Source organism: Excalfactoria chinensis, chromosome 7 (genome assembly GCF_039878825.1).
Source record: "Excalfactoria chinensis isolate bCotChi1 chromosome 7, bCotChi1.hap2, whole genome shotgun sequence".
In the NCBI taxonomy this organism is placed as follows: domain Eukaryota; kingdom Metazoa; phylum Chordata; class Aves; order Galliformes; family Phasianidae; genus Excalfactoria; species Excalfactoria chinensis.
Genome location: NC_092831.1, coordinates 3,705,412 through 3,729,064, shown reverse-complemented (window position 1 = coordinate 3,729,064; position 23,653 = coordinate 3,705,412). Strand labels below are relative to the sequence as shown.

Sequence of the window (23,653 nt, the reverse complement as noted above, 5' to 3'; positions counted from 1 at the left end):
TAGTTGCAGAGTCTAGGTGTACAAAGAGATATATTAATGAAGCAGTTTTTTACTGTTAAAGAAAGAGAGTGTTTACACAGTGAAAAACAGCCAAATGCTAAACAGTATGGAAAATCTTTGTCTTAGATAGTTAGATGATAGTGAAGGTAATCCTACAAGTGCTGGACCAAGCTGATGCCTTTATTATGCTCTATGGTTTTCCAAATTTTCCATGTTTTGAGCTCTGAAAAGCAGAAGTATTTCTAAACATTTGATTTTACCTTCATTTGTAAGAGCTTAATGCTACAACTACCCAGCACACTAACAAAGTGAGGCATCAAATATGTTATTTCCTTGGGAACAGGGCAGTAAATCAGGAATAATTTGCTTATGTGATGATGAACTTTCCAAGCTATTATTGACTTGAAACATCTGGAATGTCATCTAGCCATGATACCAAAAACAGAAAAATTAGCAGAATGTAACAAAACTTAAATGAAAGTAATGCTACAGACTTAAAGATTTTCCTGAGGTGATCCCTGCTTGTTAATTTCAAATATAAATAGTCTTGGATTGCCATAGAAATTACAAGAGTTCAAAAACATCTTCAAAATAAAATGGTGTGATTAAAAAAATAAATAGGTAGGTTAATCTTGGAAGGGATTGGGTTAACTAATGGAAAAGTTGCTATAGGGTTTAAATAAAAAAAGAAGTCAATCACCGTACTTGAATGATAAAGCCACTTTCTAACACAGTCAAATAAAGAGGCATTATTTTCTGGTAGAAGTTTCACTGAAAAAGACAAGCATTTTTATGAAGTACAGCGAAAGTTTGTCAGTGACTCAACTTAATAGTACATGACGTTCTGATTAAATATTAGCGATGTGCTGTATCAGTGAAGCGCACGTTAAATGGATTAAGAACTGATTAATTTACACGTTTCAGGAAGTAGTCCCTGGAGAATCATCATCAACTGGGTGGATTTTTAGAGTTGATCTCCGGGGAGTGGTACTAAGCTTGACACTAATCACTCTTCTTATGTATGGTATGGAAGTAAATAGAACGGTTCTAATAAAATTTTAAAATGAAGTGAAGATTGATGGTCTGGTAAATAGAGCTGGGTAAAGACACTTGTAGAGAGTCATCTGGATTACTTAATGGCTGAAAGTGTATTTAATTTAGCCAAATGTTAAGTGTATATGGGAAACAGCCCATATTTTCAGAATAGGGAACAGTACTATGAAGTTTTACTGCAAAACGTAGCTTTACTAGGTGTTTCGGTGTGCAACAGAGTTGTATCCTCAGTGTGATAAACATGGGAGTTGGGACAAATGTCATGCCAGTGAAGAACCTGCAGCCAATTTGATTTACCCAGGAGATATTAAAAGGCAATGATTTCCTGCTTACCTATGTGCAGCAACAACACTGGGCACCAGTGGGTTCTTTAATGTAGCAGAAGAAGGCAACACAAAAAGATTTGTCAAATTCACAAGCTCATTCAATATGAACTAGGCAGTCAACTTTCTGTTTTCATGCACCAAGATGGTTATAACACTTGTCTAATGTTTTTCTTGAGGTACTTTTTTCTTTATCTTTTGTAATAAAACTGGTGACTTCTCCAGCAGCACATCTAGGTCACAGCCTGCACATTGTGCGTTGGATGGTAGTGGGTGATTCTTGTTTGGTTTTGTTGATGGTATTTTATTTTACACAAGGTAAATGAGTTCTCTGTCAGAACAAAGAGACTCAGATCCATGGCCATCTCCATTCTATCCAGATATTTCAAACTGGATAATTCCATTTTCTTTATCTTCTGTAGAAGTGTTATATGATTCGCTGTTGGAGCAATGCCGCAAGAGTAAAACCAAGAGATTCAGTGTACTTAGAACTACACACTTCTTTCTTGCACATTGCCTTCATTATATGGACCAAATTGTGGAATGAGCACAAAAGAGCATTCTATTACTTAAACTGTTTCTTGGCTTATAAAGGGAACAATATAAAATAGTATTTAGGCAATGTGGACAACAGTGTTTAGCAACTGTAGTGCTTACTTTGCCAAAACACACGTGGATGTTTTTGTTGTTGTTTTGTATGCAAATAATCTGTATAACAAAGAATCAAAAAAAGAGCCCTGGAGACCAATGCAAATGAGAGGAGCTAATTTTGTTATTTAACAATATTAAAAAAGAAACAACACAACAACAACCACCTGAGTATTCCTGTATTTTACTCTGTCAGCAGTTTTTGGTAGGTGTTAAGATATTAAGAGAGGTAAATTGCACATAGAGAATCCCAGAGCTGAGTAACCATTAGTAATCACTGCTGTTCTACCTGGTTTGCAGCAAAGTTGTGATTAAGCTGCGAAATCTGAAAGGCAGAGAGAATAAAAATTAAGACTTGAAATATTTACATTCTTTTTTGAGCATTATATCAAGATATCGCATAGAATATGAAGGAGTCATCCTGCTAATTGACCTTTGCAAAATTACTATTTTACTTGAAAAGCTACTTGAAGCAGATCAGTTATTATTTTGATTACTCTATTTCTTTCATGTTAGCGATTATAATGGCACCTGGGAAAATCTGCTTGAAAACTTTACTTCATTCTTTGTTGTACTGCAGCGTACGATAGTCCTCTGAACAACGCTAATAAGCAATACTGACTTCTTTGGAGAGAGATTACAGTTTTTGATTATATGAGAGACTAATGTGAGCCAGCAGAGGAGGGAAAAGCATTCACAAGCTTACTCAAGTTATTAGTGCAAAGGGAAAGGGGAGCAGGTGGCAAGTGAGATGGCCATCTAGATATTAGCAAGCTGACAGGTATCCAAGTGATTCTGTGCTACAGACTTTCATTTTGATCTCCAAATAGTCTTTATTAACATTTAATTATAAGGTTTTCACTTGTGACTTGTGTTCAAAGATGTTCCTTCCAATCTCATTAAAAATATACTTCACAAAATAGGCTTTTTTTTTGTTGTTTTTTTTTTTTTTTTTTTTTTTTTTTTTCTGTTCCTTGATTTTGTCACTGGACGTTCACATTGACTTCTTTGGCTTGTATTCCATATAAATCTAATTTTATTTGGGAGCCAGGACTTTTTCGGCACCGCTCCTGCAAAACTTAGATACAACGATTTGAAAATATGTCCAGACCGAAAACAGATCAAGGAGACACACATGACTGATTCGGCGGAGCATACTCACAGACAAGACGGATGTCTCTGCACAGCAAGCAATTCTCTAGGGTAGGGAGAGCACTCTCAAATCCAGTCACCCCAGAATAAACTCTAAGTTAGACACAGTCTAAATGTGCCTCCCAGCACAGGCTTCCACTGCTGAATAGATGAGAGCCCCAAGCTAGGCTGTGGATCCAGCCATGCCGCTGCTTTTATATCTCTTTTCAGCCTCCTAGCAAGTGTTTTAAATCATTAAAGCAGTATTGGGGTGCAGTCTGCAAGGGGAAGGGAAAGCAAAGGGGTAGGGGAAACCTCATTAGAATAATTCTGTATATGTGTTTCATAAGTGAGTGTTAGTAAGTGATATTTCACTTGCCAGAGCGCTGGAAGAAACTGGCTGTCCTGGAAGACTATTGAGTGTTTGCTGCTGGGATCCTTGTTTTTATCTTATTTCTTTTAAAAGTTTCAGTCATCTAATCAAAGACCAGAGACTCTGATGTCCCTCTTACCGTGCATAAAGGACATTTGACATTTTGAATGGTCTGTGAAAATTATATGTGTTTTATAAGTACTTAAAGCCTGTTCAAATATCTTTGATTGGAACATTAATAAAGCGTATTATTTTATTATAATGAAAAACATCATTGTTTTTAAAGCAGTTTACTAATTAAAGTAATAAAATTAAGTTTTAATTTTTCTCTTAAAATAACTTTGGGGATAAAATATTCTGAATTTAATATTATTACTTTGTTCCGAAATATCTTTAGTAAGTTTGGCTATTGGACACTAAAAACCCCCAAAGACAGAACCTTTTCAACTTACTGACTTCTATTATAAAAAAAGAGTCCCATGTAAGTAAGGTTTCCTTTGTTATTATTTGTCAGGGCAATAGCATGAATTAAAAAGGATACTTATTAAAAAGTCTTCTTTTTTCTTTTCTGTGCACCTTTACTGGTGTTGTTGTTTTCCATGGAATATTTTATGAAATATATATGGAATGCAAATGGATTGTAAGCAATTTTAGGCAGGTCTGGATTTGGCTTTTAGTGCATTCATTGTGATCTACCTCAGGTATTTTTTATATGCTACTGTTACTGGGGGGCACGCAGTGCCCAAGGCAGATTTCAGTGATGGCGTGTACTGGAAGTAGGCAGCCAAGGGATGCAGTGTCAACTGCCTGGGTATCCCTTCACTGCCATTTGCAACATAGAGCAATTCTTACACAAGAATCCATGCAATTTCCTTGTATCATTCCTTCCCCCCCACCCTGACCCGACCCCCCATACATTCCTTCCCTCCACACCCCCGCCTTTGTGTTTCTGGCACATACACGTCCACAGGTGTTATTAAGTGTAGGGTAGCATGTGGTGTCCATGCTTCAGTGCTATCACAGAGGAAGGACTTCCTACAGGAAAAAAATGATCACTTTCAGTATTTTGCAGGCTGCCCATCTAAGCCCATCATTGCCTGGCATCTACACACTAAGGGCAAGGATCCAGCGAACTTGTGAGTGGGCACCATGCCATTTGAACAGATGGGCATGGAAGTAGGCAGCCAGTAGACCATGTATGTGCATCAACTGTGGGTGTTGAGGGCAAGATTCCCAGTGGAGAATGTCCAAACAGCTGTCTGGCCTGAGCCAACATGCCTACGACCAAGCAAAAGTGCCATCCCTAAATCCTGCTGAGTTGGATTAACCTTCAAAAATAAAAATTGCTTCTGCAGTAGCATAAGGTGAGTTTTTGACTCATTTAAATCCTAGAGAAAGAATTAGGCAAACAGGATAAAGACATGCAGAGAGGACTGTGTGTTTGTCTAGGAATATTAACTATATTTTATACAATGGCATTTATAGGGAATATAGTAGCTAATGACTTACAGGAATGCGACATCAATGCTAATTATGCTCTTTCTGTTAAGACAGTCCTTTCAGGAGAGGCTGAGCTTTTGAGTGCATTTTGATTGTAGTGTACATGCCGAGTGTGATTTTCTAAAGGCAGTTCTTCTGGATGTCTTTGCACAGTTAAATCAGTAAGTTTTAATGATTTTTTTTCTTGCCCCTCTGTCCTGGGAATACTGTTCTGGGGTGCAGTTTCAGGCCAGAGCTGTTGACACATTTGCTGTGTTAGCTGATTTTCCACATTTGCTGTCTTTATTTCCCCAGGATCTGGAGGAGTTGTGAAAAGATAATCTACCTTTTTTTTTCTCTGTCTTTATTAACGTTGTTATTTACCTTTTATAGACATCCTCAAAGAACGTATTTTTGCAGATGTGAATGTCAAAGGCAAAGAAACGGAAATACTGAGGTCAATTTGCATTTCTGTTCCTGCTGGTTTTACTCCTTGTTTCCTCTACCGTTGGTGAACTGCTCATCTGTAATTTTATCAAAGCATGTGCAGTAGTTAAGGCTAATATATTCTGATACATGGTAAACCAAAAGCAAGAACTGTATTATCTATAGGAAACTTATTAACATATTTTATAATATACATTTTAGTGTATAGCTAGCTGAATAGCGTCACAGTGGGAATGGTGCTGTATTTGTTACGTGCTGCAGGCTGTAGCATAGAAAAGGGCTGTGCAAAAAAGGCTTTGCTTTAACTGTTCTTTTCTTGAATAAGTAAGTATTGCATTTAATACAATTAGAGCGTATTGAAAATTTGATAGCAGGTTCCAGTCTGATTTCTAGTTGGAAAATGTTAGGATTAGATGCTCCACAGCTGTTGATCCCTTTGCAATGCTTTGATCCCTAGGTGCATGAATCTGAGCAATCCACAGTCAAGTTTAGAGCAGCCTTAGTATTTCTCTGACTTACATGGATGGTAAGAACCTTTCGTAGCTGTATCCTCTTTCCAGATCTGATTTTGGCAGATCTCCTACTCCTGAAAAGGCTACAAATGAAGCCAACAACATCAGCTGGGCCTCCCTCAAAGCAAGGATCAATTGGACAAAATTCAAAGTCCATTCGAGTAGCTAGAGAGGAACAAAAGGGCTCCCACTTAGGGAAAATCTGCTCCTGGGTTTTACCTAGCCATAAAGGAGAAAACTACCAAGTGCCTCCTGTAGGCTTATCCTTGGAGTTTAAATATTAGCCCAAATTGGGTATCTCAAATTTGGATTATGCCCCCTAAAAATTTTGGGGGAAAAAGGTGACATAGTTTTGTAATCAAAATCATGATTATTTATTCTCTGACCACACAGTTCATATAGCAGCTGACATTTAAACCACAAATCAAATAATGAATTTTCTCTTATTTCATGAATGAACCATCTGAATAAATAGAGGTGCTTCCATGGGAAAAGCACAATGATGCTTATCTACAGCAACTTCTGAAGCCAGACAGCACACCCATGTGATTAAATTGCCTTAATATAAAATACCTACCTTCACAGGCTACAATACGAGGGAGGGCCCTCTCACTGTGGGAAAGGTCTATAGGATTCTGATTTATAAGAGGACAAGAGGTCAAGGGAAGCAAAGCCATTATCATTATTTTCATGGACTCTGGAGATCTGAACTGAGTATAGAGGGCAGTGTGCTCAAAGGGAGCCATGCAGAGGGAATGCAACACAATACTGTGTTTTCCCTCTTTTTTTTCCCCACTGGCTTCACTCTGCATATTCTACTAAGAGCATGTTGTATGTAACAAACTCGAGCTGTGAAGTGGTTTTCTTATTAAACGATGCATAGAGAGATTATCTGGTCTGTAGCTGGCGCACAAAGGCTCTATCCATGCGAGTTCCAGCCACGTGCATTGTAATGAATTTTCAGAGAGCAAAGAATGAAAGAGGGGTAGTGGGGACAGGTCTGAAGCTGCACATTATGCCCATCTTTCCCTGAACGCCTCAGCAGAAAAAAAAGAGAAAAAATTCAAAAAGCACTGTGTGCTAACACTGAGTTATATTGCTTTATAGTCACTGTTACTTTTTTCCTCTGAACAAATCTCTTCGGACAAGCAAAGAGAAAATCCCCTATTATTTCTGTAATGTCAGCCTTTGGAAGACAGTGGTAAGAGGGCTCCAGAGCAAGCCAGGAGGAATACAGCTATGGGCAAGGAGCAGCAGGGCCATGGGAAGATTTCCCAAGGGCTGAACAGGCTCCAATGCACTGAGAACATGTGTATGAGAGGTCAGGTATGAAGGGGATTGCTCTTTACTTCTTGAGGATGGATAGAAAACCCTTGCCTGCTTGAGATGACAAAGGAACATCTCCAAGTAGGAAGCCCTATGGGATTTTCTTACTGCCTTTCATGGTAGAAGAGAAACCTTATCGTACCAGAGCTGTTTACAAATAATTTCTGTAGATAATGATAGACTTGCTATAGTGGTTGAGAGTGATTCTTCAGAACAAATCGTTTTGAAGCACTGCGGTGAATGAAATGTTGCAAGGTTTTCCTTTCCCCTGCCCATAGGCAAGGTGTCTTTTAAGAGATGGAGCTATTGAGAAATGCTACAATAGGTTTGTCTTAAGTTTCTCTGTCTAAACAGTTATGAGCTGTCCCTGCCATATCGGAATGACAGGGAATGAAATGACCACCGGCATCACTAAATCAGGTATCACCTCTCCTTCTCTGTGAAGGGAATGGTTTTCACAAAAGTTTATGCGACTAGTTTGTACTTTTATTGCAAACTTTAATGCTGCCACCAGTAAGTTCGATCCCATAAAGAATTGAGTGTTCTGGCCCTCATCCAGAAAACCACTTAAGTATGTTGCAGAGTGCTTTGCTGGATCAAGTCCAGAGCTGAGCAACATGCAGGAACAAGTTCTGGACAGCAGGGGTTTCTCTCTTTTTGGGTATTTATGAAGGAGTCTCCATGTTAGTTGACTGCAGCATGGGTAGGATAAAAATAAGCAATAGACTCCTAAGAAGAAAGGTCAAGTGTGAACAAAGAGGCAGTTTTTGGGTAGAATGCTAAGGAAAACCTCTTTGAGAATGTTCTCTTTGGTGGAACATTAGAGTGGCTGGTAGAGAAGATGGCAGGTTGATGTCATCCAAAGCGGAGCTCTTCTGCACTAGTTGTACTTTGAACAAGCGATGGTTTTGTGTATAAATAATCTATGGCTGATCATTTATTCAGTATTGTTGGAAACCACCTATAAACGTCGTAAAATTTTCTTAATTACTTAAGGATAAGAGGGAATTCAGATTGATGTTTCAGGAAATAATTCACCATCTGTAGATTGCGTTTAAGCAGTCTGTCTGGACCTTTTGAGAGATGCCGGTCAATTTTATTATGTTTGGGTGAAATCAGACATAAATATGCTGCTTCTCACTGACCTGGATCAGAAATATGGCTATAATAAGAAAAAAATATATCTGAATCAGGCCTTCAAGATTCTTTTTAATCCAACACCACGCTAAATGAAGAGACCAGCAGTGAGATAGTGGTGACGAATTCCCACAGAAAGAGGGAGAAATTAAAGGTGCATGAAAAGAAATGGAATTAGACATCAGGTTATGGTATGTTATTTCATTAACGTTAAAGTAGCAGTTGTCAGATGGTTGTCTCTTCACACCGGGATACCAGGCATATGTAATGGAGGCTTTGCCATTCTAGAAAGTATAATGATGGATTAATGTTTAGATGCTGGAATAACTCTGGTAGGAGATAGATACCCTTTAGCTAAGGGGAAGGGAGGACTGCTGAGGCTGAATTTAACAAAACCAGACTTGCCCACAGACTTGCATGCGCTCGCAGAGTGGATTTTTAATGCTGCAGGTGACATTGTTGCTGACTGAAGAATGTTCATCAAATCAGAAAACTGCTGATAAGCTGACTTTCCCAAAAAGGGATCTCACGAACTTCTCCTGTAAATCTCTGCCCTTCATCATATGCTGGGAGGTGAGGTAGAGGACTTATGACAGACATTATTTAGATTTTGCTTCAGTTTCCTAGGGTAACTGAATAGAGCTAGAGAGAGAAAAAAGATCACAAAGCACCTAATTTATGGTCTACCTATTAAAAACTGCGGGAAAGAATGAAATCGAGCCAATGCTTTCCCCTGAATATTTGGGTAACTCAAAAATATGTCATTGGGAATTGTTACTTCTCATTTAGACTCTTGGTTTTGCTAAAGGGAAAACTGAGTTTGAAGAAATGCGAGCGTATTGACCTAATTATCACTCACATGCTCTTACTGAGTGTTTTAACAGTGGATTGATTATTATCATAAAGGAAGTGATACAGCTAACTCATCTGGCAGGGTTTGTGATGTGTATTTGAGTGAATTTGTTTTAAGTCATTCTGGAATTTAATGTAAACTTAACTTATTAAACAATGTTGTTGTTGACTTTTGTTTCAAGAAGCTTTGATTCAGTTTTTCAGAAGGTCCATTCCTAAACTAAAATGCTGGTAGAGTTTTCACATTTCCATTAACTCCACTTTTCGGCCAAATATTTAGGGTAGGTTTTTTCCAGAAGAGCTTGAACTTCTTACATAACTGTGGATTTTGATTCCTTCATCTGGGAGATCCAGGACTTTCTTGCCCAAGATTACATTGCTGACTGCTGGGCAACAAACCGATTTCTTTCCTTTTTGTCCTCTAAGAGAAGCATTCACAATTTAAGGAAAACTGCAGAAGTATCCCATTAGATGATCAAGTCTATTCTTTCTCATTGCACTTGCAGTTTTCCTTATCATTTCTGCTTTGCAGATAGTGAAGAGATTGACGCATAATGTTATCTGTACCCAGAATTAAATTTTCTATTGAATCCTTCTATGTTTCCTCAAAAATTTTTGTTTCTTTTAGATTTTGCTACCTTGAATAACTTCCTAGCCCTACTTAAGCAGTACATTTTGCAATCTCTTTCTGTCATTTGATTGAGGATGGATTTGATGCCTCTGGTCTTATTTCTAGCATGTATCAAATGCGAGCGTTTCTTTCATTGTAATGCTCTGATCACTGAGTCTAAGACCAGACCAAAAGCTCTGATCGGTGCCGTGCACTTCACAAAGTTGCATATACGGCCCCCAACAGACACGTGTGATTCCTGGAGATAACAAGTGAATGTTAAAATAAGTGCTGTGGAGTAGTAGTGTGTCTGGTTACTTAATTTGGATGAGTGAAGCGTATATTTTGGAAAGCATCATGGGGCAGTATGCTATGCTGTATGTTAAAGAATAATTAGAGTAGGGGATCTGGGTAAAAAATGCTTTCTATGATCTAGACCTGAATAGTTATGCGTCTCGTGCAGTATTGGACTTTGAGATGCTGGATAGTGAGGATAAAGAAAAAGATAAATTGAATTAATTTATTTTGAATTTATAGACATGTCTCCGCTTGCATTAATATTAAGTTCCACCCAAAATCTAAATGGAAAGACTGTAATCTTAGAAGTTCTCTCAATAGCATCAGCAAATCATTCTTGTTTACCCTACATGCTAATAAAACAGGAACATGACACTCCTGAAAACAAGATTGCAAAATACAGAAAATGTGGTCTGACATTTTTTTTCTCCCCAAAGGAGGGACTGCCACTAACTAAAGTATTTCTTATGAAAGCTCGATTGCTTAAGATGCAGAATATTAAGAGAGAAAAACACTTTAGGACACAGCCATGTCACCAGCTGTTACTCACCCTTAATGAAATTGTTAAGTGATATTCTTCATAAATAGGTCAGAGAAACTTTTGAATTGTGAAGAATGTTTTATCTCTTTCTTTGAAATGTTTGTATTAAATTTAGAACTGGTAATTCATTAAGCTCATTAGCTCTGACTAGGAGAGTAGAGCAATATCTAGGATATAGATTTCAAGGCTTAAATATGTTAGCGCTTACAAATAAACATGAAAGCAATATGTGGAGAAAAAATATGGGATCATAATATGTTTAACTGCTTTTTGAGCGTGGCCCTCTGGATTAATTAAGAACATTTTCTATATTCAGACACTTAAATATAAACAGAATATATTATGACTTTCAGCGAATTGCGTTTCAATAGAGAAAAAGGGAATGCATTATGATGAATACAGTGGAAACTAGTTGAAATTATTTTGTCATTTGCTTTTTGATTTCTGTTAAAAGATGAAAAAATCACTGGATTTTACAGGTTCCAAACTATATTATTTTTGAGTAATACCAAATCTAAGCAACAAAAGTTGTGGGAAAATGTATCTTTTGGTGACCTATTCTTTGTCATAGATTTGTACAATTCCTTTCAGCATCTGTTCTTTTCTACAGAAACCCTTGATTTTTGATCCAATTTTTGTTTCATCTTAATAATGTCTGGTATAATGTAACCTGATTTTGCAGAGTTAAATCCCAGTTTTCTTCTGGAAAAGAGGGAACAGGAGGAAATTGAGGACTCAGCCCTCGGGATCAATTGTAGAATCAGAGTCCAGTATTGCTGCAGCCTTCTAGACATGTAGAGATAGAAAGAGCCTTTAAAGCAGTTAAAGCATAAGACATATTCCATATGCCTTCCCAAATATGTTTTAATTTCTTCAGAGACTTGCTTTATAGTCTTGAGGTTCCAATTAGCAGCTTTCCCATTCCTGTAAAATGGGCATAAGATCACCTAACAAGAAGATTCTTGATGGAAGTGTCTCAATTGCAAACAATTTTTATCAATTGGTCAAGTTTTAGCTTACTTTTCCAAAGTCACGCATAAAAAAATAGCACATTTATGATAAAGATCTTTAGGATTTAGTAGCTGTGCCTTTCTAATATCCAGGAAGGTTACCAAAGATTGGGGTAAAATCAGTTTTCAAAGAAAAGCTGGACTAAAAGAAGCCAAGTTTCCAAAACTACATCCAGTACATGCTGCACATGCCTGGTAATTGCATTTGTTGGTCCATCTTCACCTGTATATATTTGAGCTCTCTTTTGGAATTAAATCCTATTTTTTTTTTTCTTTCTTTTTTAGATAAATCGTCACAGAAGAAATCATTCCCAGCATAACTTAACACTCGCAGACATCATTAGTACACCAGACCACACGGTAAGAAATTGCTTTACAGAACTGATAAATCATTCTTGCTCTTTAGAAGCTTACAATGTAAATATTGCACGTTTTACTGAAGGATAAATACACAAGGTTTTGGGTGCCTCAAGATGTTCAGGGATTTGATGGACTTTGATTAATCAATAAAAAGAATGATATTCAAAGATACGAAGCAATTTGTATGGCTTGACTTTGCTGTTAACTCAGTCATCAGCAGTAATACTATGGATAAAGGAATGCAACCATGTCTTTGTCCCAACAAAGGTGGTTTTCATACTAATATTAATTTTCTTAAATGAACATGAGCGCTACATTTGCCTCAATTTTCATGAAACAAAAAGAATCTAGGGGAAATGAAAAGGGTGGAGAAATAAATATATATATTTTTTCCTTTTTAAACTGAAAATGAAATGAATATTCAAATACAGGTTAATTAAAAAAAAAGGTGCTTTTATGTATGTGAACTTTTTAGGATTAGGTAGGTTCAGAAACTTGCCATTCTTATAAATAAGAAGATTATGGAATCTATATGTTATCTAGAGGACATTACAGTTTCTTACACTGTTCCTAATGCTTGTTCATTAGATAGAAACTCAAATATTTATACATACAAATTTTCCTCTGTTTTGTTTTGTTTTTTTTTCCTAAATAACAAATTAAACGAAGCAACAGCAGCAGCAACAAAGAAGAGAACTATTCAATATTCTTCTGTGTTAATTCTTTCAGGGCATTTTGGGTTATATTCTCAACCTTCCATATGTCAAAAAGGTGCAGAAGGGGCAACATCTTAACAAGAAATGATGATATTTATTGAGACAGGAAAAAAAAAACCAGAGTATACCATTATGATATATTTGGTATTCTTTTTAATCTAATGTCATCCATTTACAATAGAATCGTGAGACATCATGGAAGTATTTCCTTCCAAATCTGTACATGAAAAAAGGGATATTAACAGATGTTGGACAAGGAAAATAGAGCTCCCTGAACAGAGATTATATAAATATTGGGGTCATCCTTGAAATGATTTATTTGTCTTGGTGATAAAGTCGTTTTGTAATTCTATAAATACCCTGTATGCTAATTACAGAGAACGCAGTACATATTAGTGAGTAATGAGGACTATGCTTATTTTCTTAGAGACAGCACCTATACTAATTTAATTACACCACTGTATATATATATATAAAACTTCCTTTTTCACAGAGAGGTCTCATGAATATCCTGTGTTTATGAACTGCTTAGTCTTGAAGTGTTTGATTTTGAGCAAAGTATAGATTAGAACTACAGGACTTACATTGCGTTATCTTATCTGCCCCACATTTGCTAGTGGATTTTATACTCTAGCTCAAAACTGCTACATGGAAAATATGATTGAGCACCAATATTTTCATCTGGAAACATATCCAATTTTTAACTTCCCAAAATGTAGGAACAGAGGTGATTCAAATCCAGTGTTGAAAATCACATTTGCCTTTAGTTTTGGATTGGTGAAATTAACAGTTTGGAAAGAGCGTTGCTAAACTTTGAAAGGATGCAATTTTGGGTCTGATTCAGAGAAGCAATCAACAGCTTGAATGGTTAGCCAGTGCTCCTCCCAATTTCTGTTTCCAGATGGATAGAAATATTAAAAGAATAACCTTTCTCATATGTTATTTGGCATCTCCGGCCCTGGCCAAGCACCAGAAGATTTATGTTACAAAAATGAACAGTTAGGTGGGGAAGATGTTGTGTATTAAAGGAAAAAAAAAAAAAGGAGTAGATGGACCTGAGGATTACGTCTTCTTATTTTAGTTGTAATAATTCACCCATCCATCATCAGATAAATAGTGACATGACCCTGCTCTGTAATCCTCATACACTTTCTCTCTGTATTTTCTATGGCAATGATATGCATGACGGGAATTTGCATGAGATAAGTACAAATTAGAGAAAATTCACGCATTAATCCTCATGTACACATTTGAGAAGATCCCCTAGATTATTGTCCACAGGCCTTTCCATTGATACAATCGGATATGTACATCATATATATTACATTATATCCTACATACAAGCAACAGACAAAATCTGTAGTGATAGTCAACTGTATGTTAATAGCATGATTGATATTTTGTGCAGTTAAATTAAAAGGTGTGCTTGCTTTAAAAGCCCTTATGTTGCAGGTCAAAGCATGTTTTATTGCCATTCAATAACTCTGCAGATGGAAAAAAAAAAAATCTACTGAAACTGGTACAAAATCATCTTTTGATGAAATAAGACCATGAGGAGTTACTTCAGTCAGGCACTGACTGAGCGGTGTTCAAAAGTGAAAGCAGGCCCACTCTGAATCACTGTTTTGCTTCTGGAAATGCTGAGGTGTCCCTGCATTCTCTTTTTTCATTACTGACATAGTAAGAACATCCTAAACTAATGAGATAACGAGTCAGTGGGTTTAGTTGAATAATTTTCCTTTTTCTTTTGGTTTTCCTTAATACAAACTTACACAGTCCTCTGAAACATCCTAAGCCTATATCACAGCATCATAAGGATTGTTTCAGCAGACAGTACAGAAAGTATGACCAAGTGCCTCTGATTTGTGCTGTTTTAGACCATGTGTAGAGCTATGGAAGACCACAAATTAAAAGGAAGCAATAAAAATGAAGAACAAGTGCAGGATTCAGTTCTGGTATAACAAAACTCAAATGCAGCGTAGATCCTGTGCAATCTGGTGCTGCAGCATCATGTGTATCCAACATTTTGTAGCCTGACACACACAGCAAAAGAAAAATAATAAAAAGGGGGTTGTGGGGGGGTCAAATTTCAGAAACTGTGTAGTAGAAATACCGAATCCCATTTTGAACCAGTGATTGAGCACCTGGTGGGAAGGCAGGGCCAACCCATGGGAGCTCAGGTGCAAGCAATGTACCTGAATGATTGGAAGGGGTGGAGCCAGTATCCACCCCTGACCCCACTGAAGGGCTGGCAGTGGAGGCAAGAGGATCTCACTGGATATCAGTGCATACTTTAGGCCTTCTGAAGGTACGCAGCTTGTTTATTTCTCTACCTACTGCTTTTGCATGTGAATGAATCCTTGATTGCTGCAGATTGGGATCTTGCTGCTCTTCTGTCACCATTATGCTTTTTATCACATTACAAACTGCAATATCAAAGCAGGAGAATCTATGCAGGTGATATCACGTTGCTAGTATCACATACTGCTTTGTGTAGGCTGTAGCTAAAGACTTTGCTTTCCTGGATGTGTATTGGAAAATACACACTGCAGCTGTGATTTCCTCTGTTTAGAATTCCAGTTTCAGATTTTACATTGAAAATTGACCAACCGCTCAATTTGGTTTCCTGCTTTAGCATGAGATCGTTTAGTTCAGCTGGGACTGTGAAGACAATTTTCCCTGCACACGTTCACACACACTTCAGTGAAGTGTGACCTTTTAAAGCCTGTGAGGATGAGATCCTCAATGCTGTAGTTCATCCAGAAGACAGTATGGCATAAAAGCGTGTCTTCTAGCATCTTCAGTGAGCTGTTTTCACACAAACTCAAAGCAAAATGTGGCACCTATTGAGGCAATGGGATTTCTCCTGTTGTACCCACGTTTGGCACTGGTTTGACATTGGTTGGCCCTAACCAGAAATCTCTTTAGACTATATGAATCAAGAATTATTTACATAACAGCTATCAAGGAAACATGAACTCCTACAACTCAATGTATTAGAGGACATAATTTACTGACAGTATATTTAAAATTATTATTATTTTCTTTATAACCAGAAACTTCACTTGTACTAACGTAAGTTTCTCCAACTCAACCAATATAGTATTATAGTGAGCTTTTTTTCCAGATTAATTCTGTGTACTGATTGACTTTGAAAGTTGTTTGCATGATTTCAAAAGGACTGACTGTAACAGAAAAATAAGTGACTAAAGTGTGAATTAATGATAAAACGTCCCCCTACTAGATCAGTTAGATGCAGACCCTTATATGTGCATTCACTAAATGGATACATTAACCTAAGTAAATGATTCGGTTTTGATCTATTTTTCTCTTTCTTTCTTGTAGGTTGTGGAGAAAGAAGGATATCTTCTAAAAGCTAAAATAGCAGACGGTGGCAAGAAATTAAGGTATTATATGTAAATGTTACAGAACTTATCAGTTATAAACACATACTCACTCTGAATTTTAAGCATGTATAACTATTATTGTGACTTATAGCCAAAATGACTTGATTTCAGCATTAACCCAATGTGTGATCAGCTTTTGGAGTGTTACAATCTCAGAATGCAAGTAACAGCATCTAGCAGGCCGATTACATGTGATGAGCACATGTTATATGCACATTAAAGACAACCTTAAGGCACCACACAAACGAATATCTATCTCTTCAAGTGGGAAAATTGTAGGTGCTCTGTGTGTGCTTCAGGAGTCAAGGATGGGATGTAGGATGTGGGGATGCCTGGGGAAGACTTATCAACAGCAGTCAGCATTTGTTTGCTTAACACTATTTCTGCTAAAAATAATATGATTATTAGCTATTCTTAGAAGTATTTGCTATCATTTGTTGCATCTAGATGCCCATAAGGTGGTAGCGGTGATGTGATCAGTGTCTTGTGTGTTACCAATGATCATTAGAAATTAATATGAAATATTAAGTTTTCTGCCTGGAGAAATAAGCTATTGTACATACAGGGATAAACTGTAAAGATCTTGGAATTTTATTTATTTATTTTAAATAAGTCGGAATGTCACTGTGTCCATCCAGCTTTATTCTTCAAATTAGAATGCTCTCTACCCTTGGTCAAACCTTCTACTACTGGGTATCCTGCAGATAGTAACATATCAGAGACTGTGGCACTTGCACTTTGGGAAAAGGCAGCAGTATTTCATACCACACCTGGGCTGAAGCTTCTGTAGGATGTGTGTAGGATGACATGATCTGCCAAGGCCAGACAAGAAAGGAGTGTTAACTTCCCAGTGAGAACTGATGCCTATAGGAACCCTTTGCGCAATACATCGCCACAGCTTGGCATTGCATGCCAGTTTGCTAGTCAGCACAAGGAAGAGGCAACTTATCATGACCACTGCTGTTTTAAACAGTACTGAATGATCTCAGATCTTGCCAGGAAAAAAAAAAATCCAAAAGCCTTAGAAATTGAAAGCAGCACTGAAGCTATAATGTGCTGCCATCAGGTGTTCGTTTGACAGAATGCAAACGCAGCGGCAGCTCTCAAACACTCAGTGCAGGAGCTGTTAGCTTTCAGGAGCTGTCTGTGTTTTAAACTAGAGGTTTAGTGTCATGGAAGTAGATGAATTCAAGCAATATGCTTGGTGAATCTAGCTGGATCTTCTCTGTGCACTGATATTTATGGGTCTTTACGTCCATGCTTTGTCTGTATAATGATTTATCTACTTTGTGTACACTTTGTCACATTCCTCCTTTCATTTCCCTAAGCTTGTTCATTGACTGGGGGTGACTTATTCAATAATCCTAGTGTGATGTGGAAAAAGAAACACCCTACAGTATTGTGAATGAAATCTTCTAAAGAAATTGAAAGTCTTAGGTCACTGCTTGCATGGGAACAAATACACCATCCCCCTCCACAAAAAGACTAATGGACCTTAGGGAATTTGTTCGTTCTTTTTAAATCTGACTAATAAATTTATAAAATAGAAAACAGGTTTGTCACATTGACCATATAGTTGTTAATATTTACGTCACAAAAGCAGTTTTGATTTCAAAATGTAATTTTTCAAGTGAAACAACTGTAATATAAAAGGACTAGAGAATGTAAGGATAGAGGAAAATGTATAGATATCATGGTGGGTTTCATATGCATTCTCATCACTAATGAATTTCACAGAATCAGAGGATTGTAGGGGCTGGAAGGGATTTCCAATAGTTTCCTGCCAAAACACTGAATTCTCTTTTCTCTTGTGGAATTAAAGCATGCTCCCCTTAAAGTTCAGAATGAAGTTTAAGTGAAACCTCTTATCCAATATTTTTTAAGAGATACTTTGTAAAGGTAAACAGAAGAGCATTTGCTCCCGTAAGGGAATCTGGTGAAGGACCATTTCCAGTGTGGCAACCATAGAATCACATGGTTGGAAAGGACCTACAAGATCATTTAGTCCAACCATCCTCTTGTTACCATTGTTACCACAACGCTCCCACATGGCTCTCCCCCTGGCTGGCAGGATCCGAGAGCGAGTCCAGCACTGAAGTGAGATTATATAGTCCTGGTCATATGACAAGGACTCTATATAATCTCACTTCAGTGCTGGACTCGCTCTCTTGGATCCTGCCAGCCAATGGGGGAGTGTGTGGAAGCGTTCCAGCCATTTTGCCTAGAGTTACAGTAGGTCTCTCGGTTTCGGGACTCACTCTCTCTTATTTTACTTGATTCGTTATCCTTAATTTCAATTATATTGCATTATATTGTGTTATTCTGTATTCCGATATAGTATTTAGTAAAATAGTGTGCCTCCTTAGATCGTTGCCTCTGTATTTATTTTCTTTTTCCCTGTTTTCTTTTCCTTTTGGGATAGCGGCCCTGCAGGCCGTCTATACCCCTGTCATGGGTGCCGGTAGATTTTAGGGTAACCCGTGACAGCAATAGGTGATATGAAAGGTAGGCAGTGATGGCAACCAAGACTAGTCAGTCACAACATTTGATGAAGGCATGTTTATTCCAGCAGGCTTATCTGGTAGAGGGCTTCTAAAAAGACAGCAGCCAGGAAACATCTTGGTCAGTTGCTAAGGAAAGAGACAGCATTTGGGGGTGTTGATTCAAGTGCATTATCAGAGCGAGGGTCTCTCAGTTGGGAAAATACAAAGTTAAGGGTATAAAGGGCCTGTCATTTGTAAAAGGAAGCCAGGCAATACACACTGGCTGAGCCCTGAAACTGATTGCCACAGTATGCTCTATTTACTCTTTATTTATGTATTCCTACTCCCTTCTGTGTGAAGGGCTACATGCTAGCTCCTGGTGGGACCTGTGTGTGTGTATGAACTGATGGGGCTGAAGGGCATGGGTTCTGGAGTCAGCTCCTGAGGTCCTTGCACCAGCAGCTGGTGGGACCATAGCCATCTGCATCTGAAAGGATCCTACAGACTTTTGCGTTCAGGCTGCTAGCTACTGGCAAACAGTGACTGCTTTATGTTAGTCCTGCATGTCAGTGCAGGTTTTTTGTCTGTTTTTGTTGGTGTCCTTTGTGTGTCTGTATATTTCTGAGATACGTGTACAGCTTTGATATTGGTTGAGCCTGATGTCAAGTATTTTATGGAAGCCGAATGCTGAACCTAGTCTGTGTACTAAGGATTTCAGTCCCTTAGTAATTGATAATTACCCAGTACATCCAACCCATAGGAAAGTCTATTTAAATCAGTACTCAGCAGGCTTGGCTGCTTACTTGCAAGACCTTTTATGAGTAGGGAGAGAAAAAAAGGAAGAAATTAAGAACTGAAGCTGTGCTTACCATTAGACAACTTGTACTCATTGCTTTGATGGTGATTGTTAGCTACAGCGCTTGTTTCACAAGGACACTGTAAAAACTAATTAGCTGAGGTCGAAGCGTCCTTAATGCCAATATGCACAGTCCTCAGCTGTGAACAGAACATAGTTCACGTTAGCTATGGATACAAATTTATAGTTGTAATAAACTTAGCTGGAAATATCAAAGTGACTTACAAACATTGAGGGGAAAAAACATCCCCCCCCAGTCAGGTATTTTTCTTAGGCTCTCCATTTTTTTATTAACATACCATTAAAAATGCAGTCCTGTTATCTTGAAATGCATTCTTGTAATTCATTGAATGTGTTGTTTTCCACATTGTTTACACCTGTTGGATATATTTTAGGGATGAACTTTAGATCATGCTGGGTGAAATCTCGGCCACATAGAAATAAGCAAAAGTTCTGTTAGTGTCAGTGGAATTAGGGCTTCATCTGTAAGACTGGTTATGATCCTTTGTATTATTCAGGAAGATAATTAAGAGAGAAAGAACTTACTGTGCTTGATGCTCGGTTTGATGCTGTATTGAATGCAGTTGAGCTTTCAGGTGAATCTGAAAGTGATCATTCCAAAGAAAACCAACTTGGCAAAGGACCAATCTTGCTAGAATTAAAAGTAAATGTGTTTGATTTAGTTAGGGATAGTTAAATATTGGGAGCTCAGAGAGTCTAGGGAAGAAGTTGTCTTTATTTTTTTCCTTCTTGATTCTATTTTAAATAGTAGTTATCAGAAGGGCATAAGTTATTGGAATACTCTTAGCGTGTGTGAACTTTAAGCAAGTATGAATAATCCCTCTGCTTTCCTGTGGTTGAGGCACCTTGGTGCTAAAAGAAGCAGAGAGACTTTAAATTGGGAAAGAGGGGAAGCTAAACCTTCATGCTTTCCTTTCAGGCTATGCTTGCATAATACTTATGATGGTACAATTTCATCAAAACTAGTGGAAGATTGAGTTCAGATCATATTTTTTCTTTCTGAAATAAAGCATTTAAAAGACGTGTCTACAGATGGAACAATTCTCACACCCTGTTTGCATGCCTTGCTAATAATTTTTATTGTTTTTAAGGAAAAACTGGTCCACGTCTTGGATTGTTCTTACTTCTCGGAAGATGGAATTCTACAAAGAATCCAAACAGCCAGCACTGGCCAATCTGGTAGGCAATCAGCCATTTAATACACTCGGCTTCTTTGCAACTGTTACTTCAGTATTAAAAACTTTTCTGCTTATATAAGGCAAGTTCAGACTGAGCTGGCAACCTTCAAAGACCAGAGAGCAGCTGAAGGAAAATGCCTTGATAAACTTTTAATCAGATGTGGAGTGTGAGAAGAAATAGGACTTAGCACGTCCTTTATTAAGAGGTGCATTTTGAGTATAATTGCAGAGTGAGACAAATGGTGAGTGACTATTCGGTAATGTGAAGGTAACACTTTAAATTAAGGTGTCATTTATAAATGCTTTATTCTTATTTATGAAAATGATGGCTAAATGCAGCTACTTCCTCAAATAATGTATTATAAAGTATGTTATAAAATGCATTAGTAATAAATGCTTAACAGATGATGCGATGGGAATCTGTTGCAAAGGATATTGTGAGATGTAAATTGTATTAAACCATGTATGTGCATCTTTAATACATGAATTTAAGTTATCTACCATCCTATAAAGTGGCTTATACATTAATAAATAATAATAAATTATTTATAAATGGCACCTTAATACAGGGTGTTACCAAAGCAGAAAACACTGTAAGTTAGCAAAGTGATTTTTTATCGTAGTATAAATGTGACATCTACCATATCCTGCTAACCTTCCTGAATATTTCTATGACTCCAGCTAATGCAGCTAATGCAATTTCTGTAGCCTGTAGTTACTACAAAGTGAAATTTGCAGTACCTCTTTATTGTGCCCCAAGGAAAGACCACTGATCTTAGTCTTTGGAGATGTGACAGCTACGTTGCGCAAGCAATAATCGCATGTATCCCTTCGGTGCTAGTTACTGTGGAGTTTGAGCCTACAAACCTGAACATGGGCAACAAAAGGGGATTTTGGTAAATGTGTGACACTGTGGGCAGAAAAGGGACAGGTTTGACAAAGCCCTATTGTGAAAGGCTCTCAAGGCCTGATCAAACCTGTCATATCTTATTGGCATGATGGGTGGCCACAAAGGTGCTCTCTTTGGCAGGAGTCACAAAGAATAAGCTATTATTTTTTTCTGTGGCAGGTGATAAACCCTTTTATTTCCTTCTTTTTTTTTTTTAACCTATATGTTCTTGATCTAAATGTTACCTCCTGCCATGAAATCAGCTTTAAATATTGCCTTTTCATGCCTCGCTTTTTAGGAACGATGAGGGTTATAGCAAAAATATATTAAAGAAAGAAATGAAAAAAGAGTGAAATAAAAATAAGTAAAGGATAGAATTGGACACTGCAGGAAAAATAACATTTTTCTGAAGACATTAGAATAGTAAGGCATAAAGTAATATATATTTTTTTTTCCAAACTCATGGTTACCCTAAATTTACATTAGCTTTTTCTTTTGTGAGTCTAAATTATGTCCTTTAAAACGTATCTTATAATTTTTTAGCTGTCTTTTACTTCTGCCCAGATGAGTGTTGCTGTCATAGAATCAGTGCATTTGGGAAACTAACTCGTGTTATGCTCGAATTGTACTAAAGTAACAAATTCCATTTTCCTCAATAGTGCAAGTTAGAAGATATCAAAGGAATGATTCTGAAGAAACATGGGCTATTTTTCTTTATCAAAAGCATCTAAAGCTAAAAAGATAAAGATGCATTCATGAGAGATGTTTATGGCTGGGTTATGCATAGAAGGAAGGAAGCTTTTGCAGTGTTTTTGGTACTCATCTGAAGGATCTGATTCAATGAGGTTGTGAGCCACTTGGCTCTAATTTATAGAAGTGTGGGCCAAAATGAACACAGGGGCTGCTTAGCTCAGCTCTGGATGCACCTTGTGCTTTGTACGTTCAGTCTTTCAGTGCCAGCATGGTAAATGCATTCAATTCTATGTTAGATCTGAGCAATAGGGTTGTAGTCTCTAAATGAGTTGAAGATGCATTTTCTGTCTATTGCATTTAACTTCTATGCAGTTGGAAATAAGTAAATTAGACCATGCTTGGGGAAAAACAAAAAACAACACTCATCTATAAACTCAACTTCCTTAGCAGAAATTTCACACTTCCAAAAACAAAGCTAAGCTAGCATGGTCATTTCACCTGATCAAGCAAATGCAATGTTTATTTCCTTTGTAAACCACTTAAGCAGATGTGACTTCCTTTCCACTATCAAAATTGTATAAAAAGGCTTCTTTAAAAACTGTTTGCTTCCAAATCTTCTTTTAGTTTATTTTTGAAAGAAAGGAACTCAACCATTAATTTAATAAAGTAATAGAAGCAGCGCTCGTTCACTGTAGTAAGTAAAATAACAAAGCATTTTTATTGTTAGTAGGATAATTTTGACATAACGAAAAGATTGCTTTGTATTACAAAGATATTAGTTCATTAATTATTTGTTATTAAATATAGGATGTGAAAACTCAAGGCAGCATCGTTATAAAGGGAAAATCTCACAATAAAGGCAACAGAAGAGAGGGAAGTGATAGTACATTTTATTCATACCTCTTCTGATGATGGGGTAGCATTTAGAGGTGACCTAAAAATATAGGTACTAAAATCTTTAATAATATTCAGACTTAAATAAATAGTCTTTCTGAGAAGTTCTGGTTTTTCATTTGTATGACTATGTATAAGAATCACTGTAAGAACTTTGCTTTTGGTTTCAGTGAAGAAGTCTGAGAGTCATAGCTTTCCAGTGAAGGCTGTGATAGTGTCTGGTATTATTATTAGTAGTAATAGGGAAAATGACCATTAAAGCACATAGAGGAGAGATATATAATACTTGTATACTGAAAATGCTAGTTGGCATCCCACATAGCTAAATCATTGTCTTTTTCTCCTGCTTTGACCATTTGCTGTCATGCTTCAGATGCATTCTAGTGGGTTTTTTTAGTGCTCATAAGAATATAACTT

At 37.2% G+C, this 23,653-nt stretch overlaps 1 protein-coding gene across 1 annotated transcript in view; it reads left to right on the top strand.

Moving 5' to 3' along the window:
- Positions 1-23,653, top strand: part of ARHGAP15 (Rho GTPase activating protein 15) — a 310,043-nt gene that overhangs the window by 29,635 nt on the left and 256,755 nt on the right. The window contains exons 3-5 of the mRNA XM_072342035.1: positions 12,025-12,099; positions 16,161-16,222; positions 20,674-20,761. Of these exons, the coding sequence (XP_072198136.1) occupies positions 12,025-12,099; positions 16,161-16,222; positions 20,674-20,761 (225 nt within the window). The remainder of the gene's footprint in view (positions 1-12,024; positions 12,100-16,160; positions 16,223-20,673; positions 20,762-23,653) is intronic.